This window comes from Wyeomyia smithii, chromosome 3 (genome assembly GCF_029784165.1).
Source record: "Wyeomyia smithii strain HCP4-BCI-WySm-NY-G18 chromosome 3, ASM2978416v1, whole genome shotgun sequence".
NCBI classification, from domain to species: Eukaryota; Metazoa; Arthropoda; class Insecta; order Diptera; family Culicidae; genus Wyeomyia; species Wyeomyia smithii.
In genome coordinates, this window is record NC_073696.1 from 257,642,048 (window position 1) to 257,658,704 (window position 16,657).

General features: G+C 37.3%; 1 protein-coding gene across 1 annotated transcript; it reads right to left on the reverse strand.

Moving 5' to 3' along the window:
* Positions 1-1,028: 1,028 nt before the first annotated feature.
* LOC129731098 (1-acyl-sn-glycerol-3-phosphate acyltransferase alpha-like) lies at positions 1,029-15,696 on the reverse strand. Its single transcript, XM_055690860.1, has 3 exons — positions 15,135-15,696; positions 2,976-3,109; positions 1,029-2,911 (listed from the first exon to the last, which is right to left on the reverse strand). Exons 1-3 carry the CDS (start codon positions 15,317-15,319, stop codon positions 2,280-2,282), a joined length of 951 nt encoding a protein of 316 aa, XP_055546835.1. The 5' UTR covers positions 15,320-15,696; the 3' UTR covers positions 1,029-2,279.
* Positions 15,697-16,657: the final 961 nt, after the last annotated feature.

Sequence of the window (16,657 nt, forward strand, 5' to 3'; positions counted from 1 at the left end):
TGAAAGTTCCTTTTTGAATATATTCAATTCAGAAGAAATAGTTACCACAATAGGTGGAACTTTCTCCTTTTTTAAAGATTTTATATTTTGTATAGTTTCATTATTGGTAACTTCCATTTCACCAGCTTCTTGCTCAGGCAAAATATCAAAAGGATTGTCACTACAGACACTCGATGTGTCAGAAAGAGATGCCTCTCTTTTCCTCCCCGCAGCGATGCGAGGTTTCTTTTTCCGTCCAGCCATTTCAGGTGATACGAAAAAAGTTAAAACAAATGTTAAATTCAAAAGTAGGTAGTCTTGAGAAAGACTGATGGGAAATAACTTTCAGGTAGTCTTTAAAAGACACACTGACAAAACACAAACTTTGAAGCCATAGGCAGCCAAAGACCAGTCCACAAGCAACCGAAAAAACGTCTGATCTGTAGGACAGTTCAAGACGCACTGGACTGGGGATCATGTTTTTGGCTAGCTCGAGGGATTCAGTTCCAGCGTTTCAGGAGGTGTCAGACCTGAGTCGTGGGAAAGTCTAGGATTTGCACAAGAAGATGACGGTGCATTTGAGACTGTTTGGAACTACCTTGAAGTTGATGACGAAGGTTCGGTCGACCGTAGAAGTCGCCAAAAATGTTCCGTTAGCAGAAACGATAATGTTAATAAAAATTACACGAACTGTTTTGGAAAACACCTGCGTCCAAAACCAAAGCTGTCAAAGTCTTGAAACAGACAATTATAAAAAGTTTAGGTGTTAAAAAATTCATCGAATCGGAGAATACACACCAGCTCACAAAATTTTATATTCTTTTGGAACAAACTTTATATAAATTAGTTTATTAATTTTCGTGCTTAGAAGTTTCACAGGACACAAATCCTACATTTCAATTTCAAATTTGGCCTGCGTAATCGACACAAACTTGGCAACGAAGTAGTAGTAGTGTGGACACATTTGTGCTTCGAATCATCCTGTTGACTCTAACACTTTTCCCAGCCGAGACTTGAACATACGACTAGCTTACAAAACGAACGCGAGCTTTGATTAATTTTGGAAAACTAAATATATGGAGAATTTATTACACTTAGTTTCTAACCTCAATGTTATAAAACGTTAAAAGTTTGAATTGGTGGATATTTTACTAATACAAATACAATTGTTTTATGACATAAACTTTCTCACCATCTGCTCTGTTAACTAAAAGTACAGTACCTAATAATAATAATAATATCATCGTATTAAAAATCTAAACGGAGTATCCGGCAATGTGACACTTTCCACTGAATCCGCTCTCGGAATTGAAAGTGGGTTCCACATTGGACTAGAACATTCTTGTACATAATTGCTTTATATCATTAAATAACGATAATGTTTTAGACTTTTACCACTGCAACTATCTACACCTTGAAGTAAACAGATCTGCAAAGAAAGTTTTCGTTTCTAGCTACGTGCAAAGTCTTTTTGGGATGAGTTCAGTCCAACCGAAACAAGTATCATGTCGGTAATGTATGACCATCACGAACATATGAAATCCAAGCACGTTCGTATGAATTATGATTTCTAATAGATCTTGAAAAGGGATAATTTAAAGTTTTAAAACATGAGCAAAAGAGAACGAGAGTAGTTCCAGAAGTATTTGGTGTTATTGAAAGGATTCGCTTCAACCAATATCAAAATTGATTTACATTTTATTCTGAGGAAACTTTGTTTGACTATTGGGTGACCAGCTTTTAAGCAAGGATCATAAAAGCTGCAAAAACGAACTTCCCTGTGAACGACGCAAACGTAATAAAAAACATTAACAAAGTTCCACTCAGTTTTTCTGTTGCAGACCTGTGTCATTCTTTACTTTTCTACTAGCATAGCATTCACTTGCTATACCGATTTCATTGGCATCGTTTTTTGACTCTAGAAAACTAAGAGCAAAATGATGTTGAAAGGTCTATTTCGTATTGACGAACTCAAGTACACGCAAGAGTAAAACGCTTCTTTCGAGTTGGGAATTTTCTAGCTTAGTCTGGCGGTAGGATGTGGCTGCTTTGAAATGCTAAAAATGGCTCTCCTCGGCTACGAGATACCCGAATACAATCCATATAAAAGTAGTACAAAAAATACATAGAACGAACAATCGTCCACCAGCCATTTTAGGAAAGAGACGTTAGACTACCGTGTACTACAAATATTAATCCGAAACTTCTCGGCTTGAAACGACAGTTCTCTCCTGGAGGAAACGCTGCTGGTTAAAACAATAGAAATACTATCACACACTTGCTGACCGGTAAAATATACCCTACTCCTTCTCTTTTCGTTCGGTTCGAACCTGTCTGGTCGGTGACCCATTAGCAGCGCTCGAAAGCTTCGGCCTGATGAGATCGTCAAGACAGCGCAGTCTCAACTTCGAGGTACTGATTGAGTTGTTGCCATTAACACTATAACGACTCTCGACCTCCTTTGAGGTGGCTCGGAACGTTTCGATCATCTTATTTCGCACCCGATCCATCAGTGCAGGTATATCGTCACTAGTTAGGCCCTTTGTTTCGATTGGCTCCAGGGTGGTCACAATCACGTGTCCATTGTTCAAAATCTTAGCTTTATCGTCCAAGAATGTACTGTAGGAGCTGTAGACCACAGGCATGATAGGAAGCTGAGCCCGTACCGCCACATGGAAGGCGCCTTTTTTGAACGGATGTATTTCGTTGGTGTTCCGTCTGGTGCCCTCCGGAAACACCCACAACTTGACGCGTTTCTCCTTCAGCATATCGGTACAATCGTTCATGGCTGCGTGTGCTTTTTCCGCGTTCTTCCGATCAATGAACACCAACCCACCTAACCAAGCTCCTATGCCGAATGGTCCAGTGTAGAGTAGTTCCTTCTTGGCTATAACCGTGCACTTGTTCATAATGTGCCAAAAGTCGAACATGCCTAAGGATGGAATGATCCAATATAAGCTGAGTCGTACAAAAGTGTAACGTACATTCAATCTCACCTAAGACATCCAGCGAACTTTGATGATTGGCAACGATAACGTACGCTTCATCACGTGATAGAATGTCCGTCCCACGTAGCTCCCACTTGATACTGATCAGCGGAGATATATGTCGACAAAATGAGCTGGCCAACCTGGAATAACAAAGAAAAAGTAAAGGTTAATCACCATAAGCGCGAGAATTGGGATTAATTTATTTTTGGCTGATCTCAAAATATGTTGTTATATATGTCTAATTAATAACGTTGATTTTTATTATATTGAACTGTGTCCAATATAGACGGTGACGATTATTTGCCCTCACTATTTTTAGTTTGTACATTCTGCCTATTCAATTCAACTCAAAATGTCATTGTGATATTTACATATGAAATAAAAATAAAATCAGCAGACAAATGCTGGTTTCAAGCGGAAAATTATAATTATTGTGTTGTTTAGCTATTCATGAATTTTTGATTTTTATATATCAGCTAAAAGAGTGTAATTATCTGAGCTAAACGTGATTTTTGAAATTTTATATCATTGTCCTTCGATTTTTTAATAAAGAATTTAAAATCGCTCTGAATCGCTACAATGACAGTTGGTACATGGACGAACTGTCATTGTAGTGATTTCGTGCAGATTTCGAGTAATACTCAGCTAAAAATATAATGACAGCTGTCATATTTTTTGTAAATCTCGGTTCACGTAACTGAAATTTCGGCACAAGATATCCAAAATCTCGGTAGTGATAGCTCGGTAATATGGGCTTTCCTATTTTTCGAGCCTAAAAATCACTGTAAGATGTAGATTTGCAACACTTTGGTAGATCACCGAACAGATTTTGCGATAAGCTTCATTGAAATAATTGTAAGGACCAGGGAATCAACGATAGTCAAGCTGAACACTAAACAACAGCATTCAAGCCGGAATTTGAACTTACAACGACTGACAGGAGTAAGAAACAACATCAAAAAAATTAAAAGAATAACGTGAAAACATCCGAAAATTTTATTTCTGAATTTAACGTCTGAAAGTGTAAACTTGCAATTTGAATCAATACGTTCCAGCTTTCTGAATATCTTCAATCTTATGGGCACTATGTGATTGATCAGACCTAACGTCCAACTTGTTATTGCTTCATAGAATTGCTGTACTGCGGTAGGCAACCGGATGACGAAACTGGTGGATTGCGTGAATTTGGGCGTGACTTTTAAGTAAGTCAAAAAAAGATACGCAATTACCCTACGTTTTGCATTCGCAATTCAATAATTGCCTGCACACTGAAACTGTGGCAGAAGTACAGACCGGACCACGGACACCGCGTAAACTATCGACCGAAAGACGCTATGGCGTACATAAATTGCTACTTCCACCCATAAGAGGACTGGCTAACAGCGGGCGGCAGTCACTTGACTCCCAAGCCGCGGCGAGAACGACATTTATCTGATCTATGCTTAACGAGGTTGATACGAGACGAACGCTGCTTGAATATGAAATTAAAGTGTATCATTCGAGCGCATTGCACCACTCGCAAACAGGCAGACACTTAATAAACAGAACTTGGTATCCTCCGCTAGCTATACTAAGTAGTGGAAGACCCCGTATGAATCTGTTGTTACAACTTGTACGTGCTGATCGAATGGTCCACTAATGTATAACTTTCGATTTTCTGGGTTGTTCAGTGGACTATTATTAAACCCTAATCAGAGGGATTTCATGCAAACTCGGCTATCAAGCCTTGATTACTTTGAAAATTTTCAGTATAGTATGCAAGGATGTTCAAATTGAAAAGCCTATTTCCTCAAACTTGAAGGCGCGTCTCACTTCCAGTTTTTTTCTTCATCTATGTCTCACTTCCAGTTGTTTAACAAGAAAGTAATTGGCGATAACTCATGGTCGCACCTTTATATTTAAACAGAAATTCAAAGTCATGAACATCTAGAAACAATGTTATTAAAAAATGACAGATTCGATATACCTCCAATGCAAAATAAAATTGTCAGCTGTTAGTCTAGATCATAACTGTGTCACACTCTAACAAGCTCAAACGTGCTCATAATTAGGTACACCACCAGTTGTAGATTGTGGCAATGGCGTTATCCATGAGATAAACCAGATGTGCAAAGTGGGTTGCTTGCAATTTTACGATAAAAGATTGTGCGTTTAGGTTTTCATGGTTATTGGCTGTACACTTTCAGACGCCAATGCATCTAGCGTAATAATTAACTTCAAGAATATTCGTTTCCGACCTCTCACAACCACTTTTTAGACATTTATTGACAAAGTAGATCCTATAAATGTTTCTATGTATTCATAAGCCAGTGAAAAAATAAACTTAAATCTACGAAGTTCTCAATATTTCAAAGCTGTACAACCAGCTCTGTAAACATTCGATAAACGACTGCAAATAAATCAGTCTTCCACAGCTACCATGCCAATTGGATTATCTAGAACACATCAATTATGATTAGCCAAAATAAATGCCAGCGGAGGTAGTCCGACTGTGAATGGGCGATTATGATAAGATAAGCAGCCCATATGCCCATTTTGATCTTGAAATCTTTGCGATAACAGCCGAGCTAATGTGCAATGCCAAACGTCACAGGGGAGGCAAATGCAGTTTTGATGTTATTCAATCGAAACCCAGTCCACGTCCAAATTGCATTGTTTCTAAGCTAAATAAAATCAAAAAAGAAAAAAAAAACACATACAGTTAAGCCAGTCTGTGTTTGAGATTAGATGCAAATTCGGCGTAATCGATTTTCGATAAATGAACGAAAACTCGGTACATACCGTCATCGTAGCTATCGGCAGGTACTAGGCGGATTTGCCACGCAAATCGTACGATTGCCACATGATTCAAACCTTTGAACTTTTTCTTAGGCCTTTTTTCAATACTGGTAGTAATATCTTATTTACTGGTTTTATCCTTGGATATGTTATTTTGACAGGCGATTATGATTTTTATGAACATGGAACATGCTTCATGTTTTTAAAGAAAACTTTAAAAATAAGGTTCAAAGTTGCTCATGGAAAGTCAACATTGTTTGAGAAATGCTACATGTTATGATTTTCATCATAATCCCTTTGAGTTTTTTTTTGAAATGAAAATAATGTTTGGAACTTTTTCTTTCAATATTGGGACCAAATTGCATGATTAAAAAAAAATTGAAAAATCGAAGCAATATGTAAATAAAACAGTTTCGCAATAAATCAATTTTGGGTAGATGAACTTGTTTTCAAAATGTTCAAAATGTTTTATAACATTTAACGGTTTTCATCATGAGTTAAAGTTTTTACTTTACTACTCTTGCTGAAAATAATAATAGATAATAATAATAATAATAAATAAAGTTACCCTTCACAACAAACAATACAAACATTATGTTTAAAAAAAAAAGTAAACCTCGAGTGGCACCCAACATATGATAACCTTTACTTTAAAAAATGGACAAAAGTTGCCGATTTTTCATGGTTTTACCGTCACACGCACTGTCGTACTACTAGTTGCTAAAATACCTAGCTTTTGAAGTCATGAAACGCATGGTTGGGGCCATTTTGAGCTCTTTAGAATGGAAAATGCAAAAAAGTAGGTTTTCCCATGCAAATCTTCATACACACATTGAGTACGGTGAAATAAATTACCGAGATTTCAACAGCTGAGATCTCGGTAAAAATCTCTGTAGCAAAAAATCAAAAACCTATCAAACTTCAACGAAATTCTCGGTAATGTTTTGCCGTGATACTCGGAAATTTCTACAGTCGAATTATTACGAGAACTTTACACTTAAAACTGGATCTCGAGGCTCGGCTGAAAAAATATCCGAGTTCTCTCGGCAACTTGAGATTTAACCGATATTTCAGCCAAAAAAAAGCTGGTTGCCGAAAGTCGTCAGATTGTTTGCCGAGACTTCGCCAAAATAAACTAACTTATTTATCGTTGATGCTGAGGTCAGCAAAAATATTGGGGATATCTCAGAACGAATTTTACTCGTTCCCGAATTTCTACCACGTGTATTACGTACGAGCACACAGAAAGCGAATAAAAGTTTTGCTAAAATTTGTGTAAACTACAGATGTTTACAAGCCGGAAGTCAAAAAAAGTGTAGTACAGATTCGTGCGAAGTGGCAGTAGTGTACTTGTAAAAATCGCTTAACGCCTGTGCAAACAAGCACTAAGCGGAAAAAGCACCTTAAAGTAATTTGGACGCGGTTCTACAGAGTATACCGCAAACAATCAATACACAAAATTAAAAAATTACTTTACTTAGTAAAACTCATCGAGCTTATGATTTATCTTATGGAAGAAAACTACTGAATTCTCAGCGCTCTATTGTTGCGAAACATTCAGCTCATAAAACCGAAACGTCGTTAGTTTGCCGCCTCTCGTTAGAATTGTTCTAGAGCGCAGTAAAATGCGTATCGAGATTCTCGGCATAAAATGGCATTTGTCAAATACTGGTTTCCCGAAATTCTCGGCAAAATAGATTCAGCCGAGATGGTTGCCGAGCACTCGGCTGTCCAAATCTCGGCACAAATAATGCCGAGAATTGGTGCATTTTTTAAAGTGTGTTCGGTCAAATTACTAAGGTACGTATTTTGCGATTTTTTTTTTTCAGATAACCCAGAATATGATCAAAACGATTAAATATACAAATTAATTTATTAACTACTAAGTCAACTGATTCAACTAAACATAGCATTGGAAAAACCGGAGAGTTGTATAGCTTCCAGGACATAAAGTAACCTCTATCACTCTGCAACATCCATCCAGCGAAGCGAGTTGATAACCTACAAAATTGAGTGAAGCAAGAATTAATCTTTTTCTTCAATTATTCTTTGCAGCAAAAGCAAGTTCCGAGCAAAAATAGTGTATACTCACTCAATATTTCAGTTAATCTGGAAATTGCATTCTCTATAATAATATTCTGCCGCAAAACCTGCTCCTTGTCTTTCTAAACCCAAACACGAAAAAAATTTTTAGTGAAGCACTCGTTATTTTGACAGTTCAGTTTTTCTTTGTTCGAAATCTCGGTTGAATGGTGTCAGGGTTTCAAGAATCGGTATTTTAATATACTAAATTCGGAAATTTTCGGTTTTACGGATTTTTTCGGTAAACAAATTTACGGTATTCCGGTAAACACGGACAGTAGGGTAGATGTATGGAAAAAAAAACATCATCATCGAATTAAAAGAACCAACCATGTAGATTTTGTTTATTCGTCCAAAATAATAACCTGTGCAAAATTTCACCTTAATCAGACATGATTAGGGGTGCCTCAAAGCGCTCAAAATTTCAGTGTTTTGACCCTCGAAAATTAACATTTCTAATAGAAAATTATGTTTGATGCCTCATAAACATTAAAATGATTTACATGTGGTTTGGTGAATAATTTTATTTTTTATTAGGCATCTTGAACTAGATTTTTAGGGATATCCATTTTGGACGCTGGATATGCCCGTTCCGGCAGCAGCAATATCTTAGCACTATTGGACAATAATCAGAGCATCGAAAGCAAGCCCAGTTCCGGACGGCCGACGGCCCTGAGCGCTCCAAAGGATGCTGAAGCGGAAGACCGAGGGAAAAGTGGCTACATTGCTGTGCTGCGTGCGCTTGGCCGGGAGGTCAGTGCAACCGAACAAACAGTAAAAAAGTACCTGGTGAACATGGGCATACATGTTAATGTCAGGAAACGGCAGTCCCGTTCGCTGGTCTCGGAGCTGCAGCAGATTGGTGAAATCCTGGAAAATCTGGGAATTCGATTTCCGATAAGGGAAATCAGGGAAAACTAAAAAACAATAAGGGAAAAACTTTTTATCGAGACGCGATTTTTTTAAACAGCTTTTTAGCGCTCAAACGGATTTTTTCAGTATAAAAGTCTAATAGGGATCTCTTCTGTGTGATTTCGTATCCGATCGAATACTTTTTTTCATTAGGATAGCAGAGCTGCATTTATCTACGTTGCATTGTTTTGTTATGAATGCTGAAAAATATCAGGGAAATTAAGGATATATTCCAAGGAATATCAGGGAATACAATTTTCAAAACTTTTTCGCCACTCTGTACAGGCAATGGCGCAGCGGCGACGGCTGAATAAGATGGTAAATCGCGGTGTAGCGGTGGTGATGGACGACGAGACTTATCTTACCCTGTATGGCAACGACTGGCTGGGCACTTCGTATTTTATTTCCCCCACGAAGGAATTGAGGCTCCGAGGTAAAGCTCATTTCACACACCAGGTTCCCCAAGAAGGTGCTGCTGTGGCTGACAATCAACGAAAAGGGGATGTCGAAGTCACTCTTCTTTCGCTTCAGACTGGCCGTGGACGAGATAATTTACAATACGAATGTCCTGCCGGACGTTGCGACGTTCATTAATCACTGAAAAATACCATAAGGGCAAAAATGCGGTTTTCTGGCTGGGTCTGGCGTCAGTCCAAGCGATCGATGGAGGAGATGGAGCGGCTGAATATCAATGCGCGCATAAGGGCAAAAATGCGGTTTTCTGGCTGGGTCTGGCGTCAGTCCAAGCGATCGATGGAGGAGATGGAGCGGCTGAATATCAATGCGCGCAACGTCCCCCAGCTGCGTCCCATCGAGAATTTCTGGCAAACCTGAAGCATAAGATCTACTCAAAAACTACTAGGTGTAAACTGCTCAAAATAAAACAAATACACTAAGGTCGCTTTGAACGCGGTTATTTTAACGCGGATTCCGGAATTTACGCGGTTTTTTTCATGCGGATTCTGGAATTTGCGCTTTTTTTTACACGGATTCCGTAATTCACGCGATTTTCTTTTTCGCGGCCTTTATCGTTTCTCGAGACTACCATTGGCCAAAAATTGTAGAAGTATCGATACTCGAGTATCGATCATTTTTCCCCGGTGGTATCGATGCTCGGTCGATATCGAGGGAGGAGCATCGATACCTGCCTGCTACTTGAAACAGGTCTATGAAAAATTACCATATCTTCTTGATCATGATTACGGAAAATCAGAGATGCCAGGTGTTTCTGAAAAATGTAAGCAACTATTCGAAAAACAGACAAAATTTGCTTAAAGTCTGAAAAAAATTTGTCTGTGATTTGAAAAATACGTTCGCGCAGGCAAAAGTCTGCAAAAATTTTCGCAGATGTTGAGAAAGTCTGCGTAAATATTAAGAAACTCTGACAAAAATCTGCAGAGACTCTGGAAAAAATATAATTATCTGCGAATCAATAAAAATCTGCACACCGACTCTAAAAATCTGCGTTTTGAAGACAAATCTGCATATTTTGTATCCCTGCGGTCAATAGACTAATGGTACTAAAATGGGACAGTGGTGACAGAATTATATGTCACACACACAAATCAATGCAATAGCATACGCGCGTCTGCGTCCTTATTTGAAATATAGGGCAGCACGATAATCCTGGGTTCTTATTCTTTATTGCCTGCGTTTTTTGCAAAAACTCGGCGCTTACGATTTTGCTCTGCACAGACAGTATTACCAAATGCGGCAGCATTGAAAAACCGCCTTAGAAATGAGCGGGTTTATTCAATCCTGTTGGTGTCTTTTACAAAAAGAGCACAAACCAAATTTCTGCACTGTTTGTAGAAGACTTTAACGCGATGGATCATATCCGCGCACCCCTACAAGGCTTTTCCGTTAGACAATTTGTAGCAATCAACAATATTTCCCGATTTTATAGTTTCTCTTCAGTATCGAAAAAATATCGGGGTGAAAGTATCGATCCAGCTCGATATCGAAGTCGCTTGCATCGATAAAAAATAGCGATATTTAGAGCCCAAGGTATCGATACCGTAAGTATCGATACGATATCGGCCAATGCTACTCGAGACCATCTGGGAGATACGACTTTTGTGTAAGTGACCAGCAACAAAACGGATTCAATATGGCAGAAAGCTTCTGTAGAAGCTGGAAAGATAAAATCTTTTTCACAGGTGGAAGGCTTAAAACTTTTCTTGTGTCAGGAAAAGGCCGAAAACTACAATCAAAAATTTATCCTGAAATTAACGTAAAAAAACTCTAAAACGTCTCTAAAAACTAGTAAGAAAGCATGCAAAAACAAAGCATCCCTGATATCCAGAAAAAGTCGAGAAGAAAATAATGCTGAATATAACTTCATGTGTTCAAAAACACGTCAAGAAAGCAAAACAAAAATTCTAGAAACGTATGTGATGGTAAGGAAAAATTGAAAATGAAAGCGATTATAATTTTTTCAACCTTTTTTTAACAAAAATAAATTAAATGTAGTCCAATAAACGAAAATTACTTTAGAAAATAGTTGAGGCCAAATAAGAAAATAATAATGAAAAATAAAATTTAGGTGGAAGTTGCCTGTCATTTCCAAAATTTTCATTCATGTTATCGCACGCATTGGAACAAATAAAAAAAACATGGCTTTAAACGTGGCCTAAATAGCATAAAAATAAAATCAACTCGAACATATCTCCAATGTTTCGAAGTCAGAACGGTCAGGAATTTACATGATGCAAAAATTCAACCAAAAGGCCTAACAACGTAAAACAGCGGAACAGCGGAACTAAATTCCAAACTCAATAGAAAACTGTTTGCATGAGCAAAACAACGCATCTAAAACAAGATAAACAGCTAAAAAATTGGTCTCAAATCAGATACTAATTATATAATAATTTAAAAGAGCAACTATAAACCAGAAAAAATACCAAACTCAAGGAAAACTAAAGGGTGATTTTTTTGCTATTTGGTTTTTCGTGTATTCAGATTTGACAGTTCACGCAGGAATTCTGACAGCTGTCAAAGTCTAATGTACTCAGTTTGGTTTGCCATTTCACCATGAACAGACTTACGCCTGAGCAACGCTTACAAATAATCAAATTTTTGGGCTTTAGAACAACTTGCCGAAAATCCACTTTTTACCGAAAAAGTGTGTTCAGTGACGAAGCTCATTTCTGGTGGAATGGGTATGTTAATAAGCAAAATTGCCGCATTTGGATCGAAGAGCAACCAGAGGCAATACAAGAATCGCCAATGCACCCAGAAAAATGCACGGTTTGATGCGGTTTACACGCTGGAGGCATCATTGGTTCGTACTTCTTAAAAGATGATCAAAATCGCAACGTTACGGTCAATGGCGCTCGCTATCGCGCGATGATTTCTGATTTTTTTGCCGAAAATGGAAGAGCTGGGTCTTGTTGACATGTGGTTTCAGCAAGACGGAGCAACGTGCCACACATCGCGCGAATCAATGGACATATTGCGGAATCGGTTCGGTGAGCAATTCATCTCACGAAATGGACCGGTGAATCGGACTCCTAGATCATGCGATTTAACACCGCTAGATTATTTTTTGTGGGGCTACGTTAAATCTCTCGTCTATGCGGATAAGCCAACAACCATTCCAGCCTTGGAAGGCAACATTACACGCGTTATTCGCGAGAAAAAGTGCCCAAAATTGGACTTTTCGTATGGACCATTCAAAAAGTAGCCGTGGCCAACATTTGAATGAAATTATCTTTGAAAAGTAAATGGCATAAACCAGTTTATCGGCTCAATTAAAAATTTCATACAGTTTTGTAATTTTTATGCTTTTTTTTTAAAGAAAAACCAAATTCTTAAAAAATCACCCTTTATATCAAGTTTAATTTGAAGTACAATTAAAACTTCTTTAAAATAGAAATGATAATTACTGAACTTAGTTCAAAATGATTAAAAACCGTCACGGATGTCTATCCAAGCCAACAATGGGAATAATGCTTTATGACGCTTGATTTAGTTAGAGAAGATTAAAATAAAACATGACCATAAATTAACCAAAAGGGGCTGTAAAATGTTTTGCAGGTAACAAAGAAACAGAAGAAGAATCTCGTCTAGAATTATATTAAAAGCATTTAGAAAACGGATGAAGAAAATTAGATATTCCAAACTAATTTAAAATGCTTAGGAACACTTCTGCAATGCAGAACAAAAAACAAAAACTAAGGACATGATCTTAAATTTAGAACAAATTGTTAAATAATTTTTTAAATAATTTTATGGAGAAAGTCAAAAAAGAAATGATTTAAATTAAGACAAATGGTTGAAGCGTTCTGAAAGAAAAGGACAAAGCAGAAAATGATTCCAAATTTAGCGAAAAGTTGATTGATAGATGGATGAGACTAAAGATAAAACTTATTCAAATAGAGCTTAGTTGAAAGGACCCCAAAGACTTCTGCTAACGAAAGAAAATGGTTAAATGTACCTTATAAACCAAATTTATCACAAATATAGCTGCAACGACTCTAGAACAAGAGCAGCTGTAGATTTTTTGTTAGAGGCCAATTTTTGGCAGATTTTTACTTCTTTGGAAAATATCGTATCTACCGGGACATCATCATTATCCCATCCCCCTACCGTGGACATTTGCATAAAATGATAGAGTCGCCGTGAACTCGACAGTCTCAAAATACCTACTTCGCATAATTTCTGAGTTTTCCGGTCATTAAGTGCGCAGGACTTGAAAACAAATTGTCAAAATTTATGACTTATGCCGTTTCCAGAGCGAGTTGCAAAAAAATGTCACTGACTCAGAGGAATTTCGCTTTTATCTGGAGACACGGAAACCCAGACGGAGACAAACCAACACGAGACAAATTAATAAAACCTGTAGTACACTCTTTGTCTAATGGTCAAATATTTGACCTTCTGACATAATGGTCAAATTTATTTGACATCATGGTTGTTGTTTGCCCGTGTTTGCCCCATGTTAAAATTGGAGAGTGACAAATAATTATCTTTGACCAAATTTTTATCTGTCAAAAAAAAAAGTGACAAATATTTGACGCTCGATCAAAGAGTGTACTACAGGCTTAAGTGTTACAAACTATAAATTTATTATATATTTTTAGATGTTTTCAATAATGGGGATTTTTTTCATTTTCTCCATCTTAACTTACAATGCATTATTTGGTTAATTAACGAAACTCGTACTATGTAGTTAAGCATCACACCGCCCTGAAGAACGAAAACAGTAACCGTAAATTGGTCAATGCTGCGTGTTCTGCGTATGAAGATTGTGCTACAGCATCTTGTAACATCCCAAAATAAATGACAACGAATCATATCGTCATGACAAAGTTCAATATTTGTTCAAATAATCGGTGCTATACACTTCACACTGGAATTTCAATCTAATTAGACAAACTTCACTTGGGTGTGTAAGCAACGGAAAAAGAACAAGCAATTATTTTTCATTCGTTTGAAGCCTAGCACATGAATTAATTTAATATTTGCCAATTAGGTACCAGCGTCACCAACCAGAGATAAGTCGCTACATGCGAAAGGTGCTTCATTATACATATAGACATTTATCTTATTACGAAACATTCTTTTATAGTTAGGAACGTGAGAATCTCTTTCTAGTTATTGGTCCGGTATGAATGTGAGTAGAGTGAATGCTAAAATCATATTTTACGCAAATAGCGTCACATTTCACGAATCGCGGATAGGGTACAAGAGTACTGGCACGATACAAACATATTGCCAAAAAAATTGATAAGTACACAAGTGGTTATCAGCGGCACATTTTTGGATGCTGTTGTATATAAGCACACCTAAGTCCCACCCGCTAGCTATTCTAGCGTATGTCGATGCCCTTGGCAGTAAAAATATTGTGGCACAAATAAGAACTTTCACGACGAATCTCCATGCGATGAATCAAAAAACGCACCACGCGCGCACTCGGCATCCACATCATTCAGACTTATTGCTCTCCTGTCTCAGTCTCAGTTGGTTATATTGGCTTAAATTATGTTTATCTAGATATAAATAGAATAATGCTCAACGCAGCTGGGCAAAATTAGAAATTAACGTGTATCCGCTTTTTAACTTGGCTTAACTGCTTAACTCTGTAACAGTGCTTATTTAATAAACGTCAACATCCGTTAAAATAAATGAAATTGGACATAATAATTAGTCACACTCTAAGTAGGTATTAAAAACAGGCTAACGTTTACCTCTATTCAGATACTGAAAGCAGTGATAGTAAATACCATATAGGCCTATCTAAAGAAGCTAAGGAATGCCACAAAAAATCAATAACGGTTAGGGTCATCCAGTTTCCCCGCCATTTGTGTATCATTTTGTACTGTTCATCCTTCCTGTGTCAATATCGATTTTCCTCGCGAGACATTAGAAGAAAGAAAAATAGATACTCACACTAGATTGCGGACATCTCTGGGCCGGAAGCACATCGCCGGAATCAATATTAGAGAATTGATAATCACTCCTACGTAGCACACGAAGAACTTGAAAAAGTAGCGAAATTTCTGAGACGTTTCATACAGTATGGGTAGCAATATGATACCACAAACGAGACAGATTTCGAAGTAACTTGCGATCATTTTCTTTTCGTTTGCCAAAAAGAAACAATCCCAGAACACCCAACACCCACGCAAGCGATGTAATTAGAATAGCACTTTATGTGTTGTCCTTTAAATAAGGTTAATTTTCCAATTCAAACCGCCGATTTAACACGTCGGATACCCTTACGAAGAAAGGCATTCACCGAATAAAATCTACAGCACTAACAAAAGCATAACCATCCGCACACACAACGGCAAAACTGGGAGAGCGCGCATCTAACAAACAACCTTACGTACTAGCAAACCGCCGAGCTTCGACTGCCGAGAAATAATATTATTTATGCTGACTTCACTCATTCCTTGCGACGCTTGTATTAAATACATTGCTTATGGATCTGTATGCGGTTGGGTACACACTCAAAACAAAAATCTTCACAACTGTAAACTTGAACAAAATAATGTAAAATGAGAATGCACAAAGAATAAATTCAGTGTGTTACAGTTTACCCACACAACCGCGGCGGTGCGAGGACCTTCGGAAGCCGTCTTTAGCGATACAGTTGTATTGACTGCATGGCGCTCGCACACAAAGAAATGATTTTTCTTTCCTATTTTGTTCACAGCATTCCGCTTGATTCGCACAACTCACAAGATTTATGCTACATGGGTCAGAGAATTTAAAAAGATCTGGTATAAGAAATGCGCTTTATTCGGTTAATCGCAATAATGTTCGAATTATTGAATAAAGAAAACCATTGGTCTTATAAATTTATAATGGTTTATGTACAAAAAGCGAAAGACGTAATTTTATAATTTCTAGCATGTTTGCATAAAACAAATTAGGAGGTTAAATCTCAAACCCTAACGATCGTTCGCTCGATGAGCGCAATTTTCAAAGAAACGAATTTTCAAAAACTTATAGACTCGGAAAAATACGGTGTATTTTACAGTGAAAACAGTGTATGTACAATGTACAATGTTTTCTATTGTAACCATAAAGTACATCGTATTTTTACTATAAGCGAACGATTTTTGTTTTTTGTTGTTGAATCTGCCACCACTGACAATACTTTTATCATGAAACGCATTGTCAGTGGCTTCTAAAAGTATGGGAAAAATGTCTGAGAAATATAAAATAAATATGTTGTAATACATACGACTGTTTTACAGATAAAATGTAGAAAAAATTCTAGGAAAAATAAATTTCTATCATGTTATTTATGTGTTTCATTCTCGAGTTTAATATTTATCAAAGTTGTAACTGAAACTCGATTACAACTACACGTTCATTTAGTAATAATGTCACCTGATTTCCCATAATGTTGTTTCCCTGTTGCTCAAAAGAATATTTCGTTTTCGCTTTTAGCATATCTAATT

Coding starts and splice junctions, on each gene's coding strand:
- LOC129731098 (XM_055690860.1), bottom strand. CDS start 15,319: ATGATCGCAAGTTACTTCGAAATCTGTCTCGTTTGTGGTATCATATTG. Junction 3,110..15,134: donor AGAGATGTCCGCAATCTAGT/GTGAGTATCTAT, acceptor TTGTTATTCCAG/GTTGGCCAGCTCATTTTGTC. Junction 2,912..2,975: donor AAGTTCGCTGGATGTCTTAG/GTGAGATTGAAT, acceptor TTCCATCCTTAG/GCATGTTCGACTTTTGGCAC.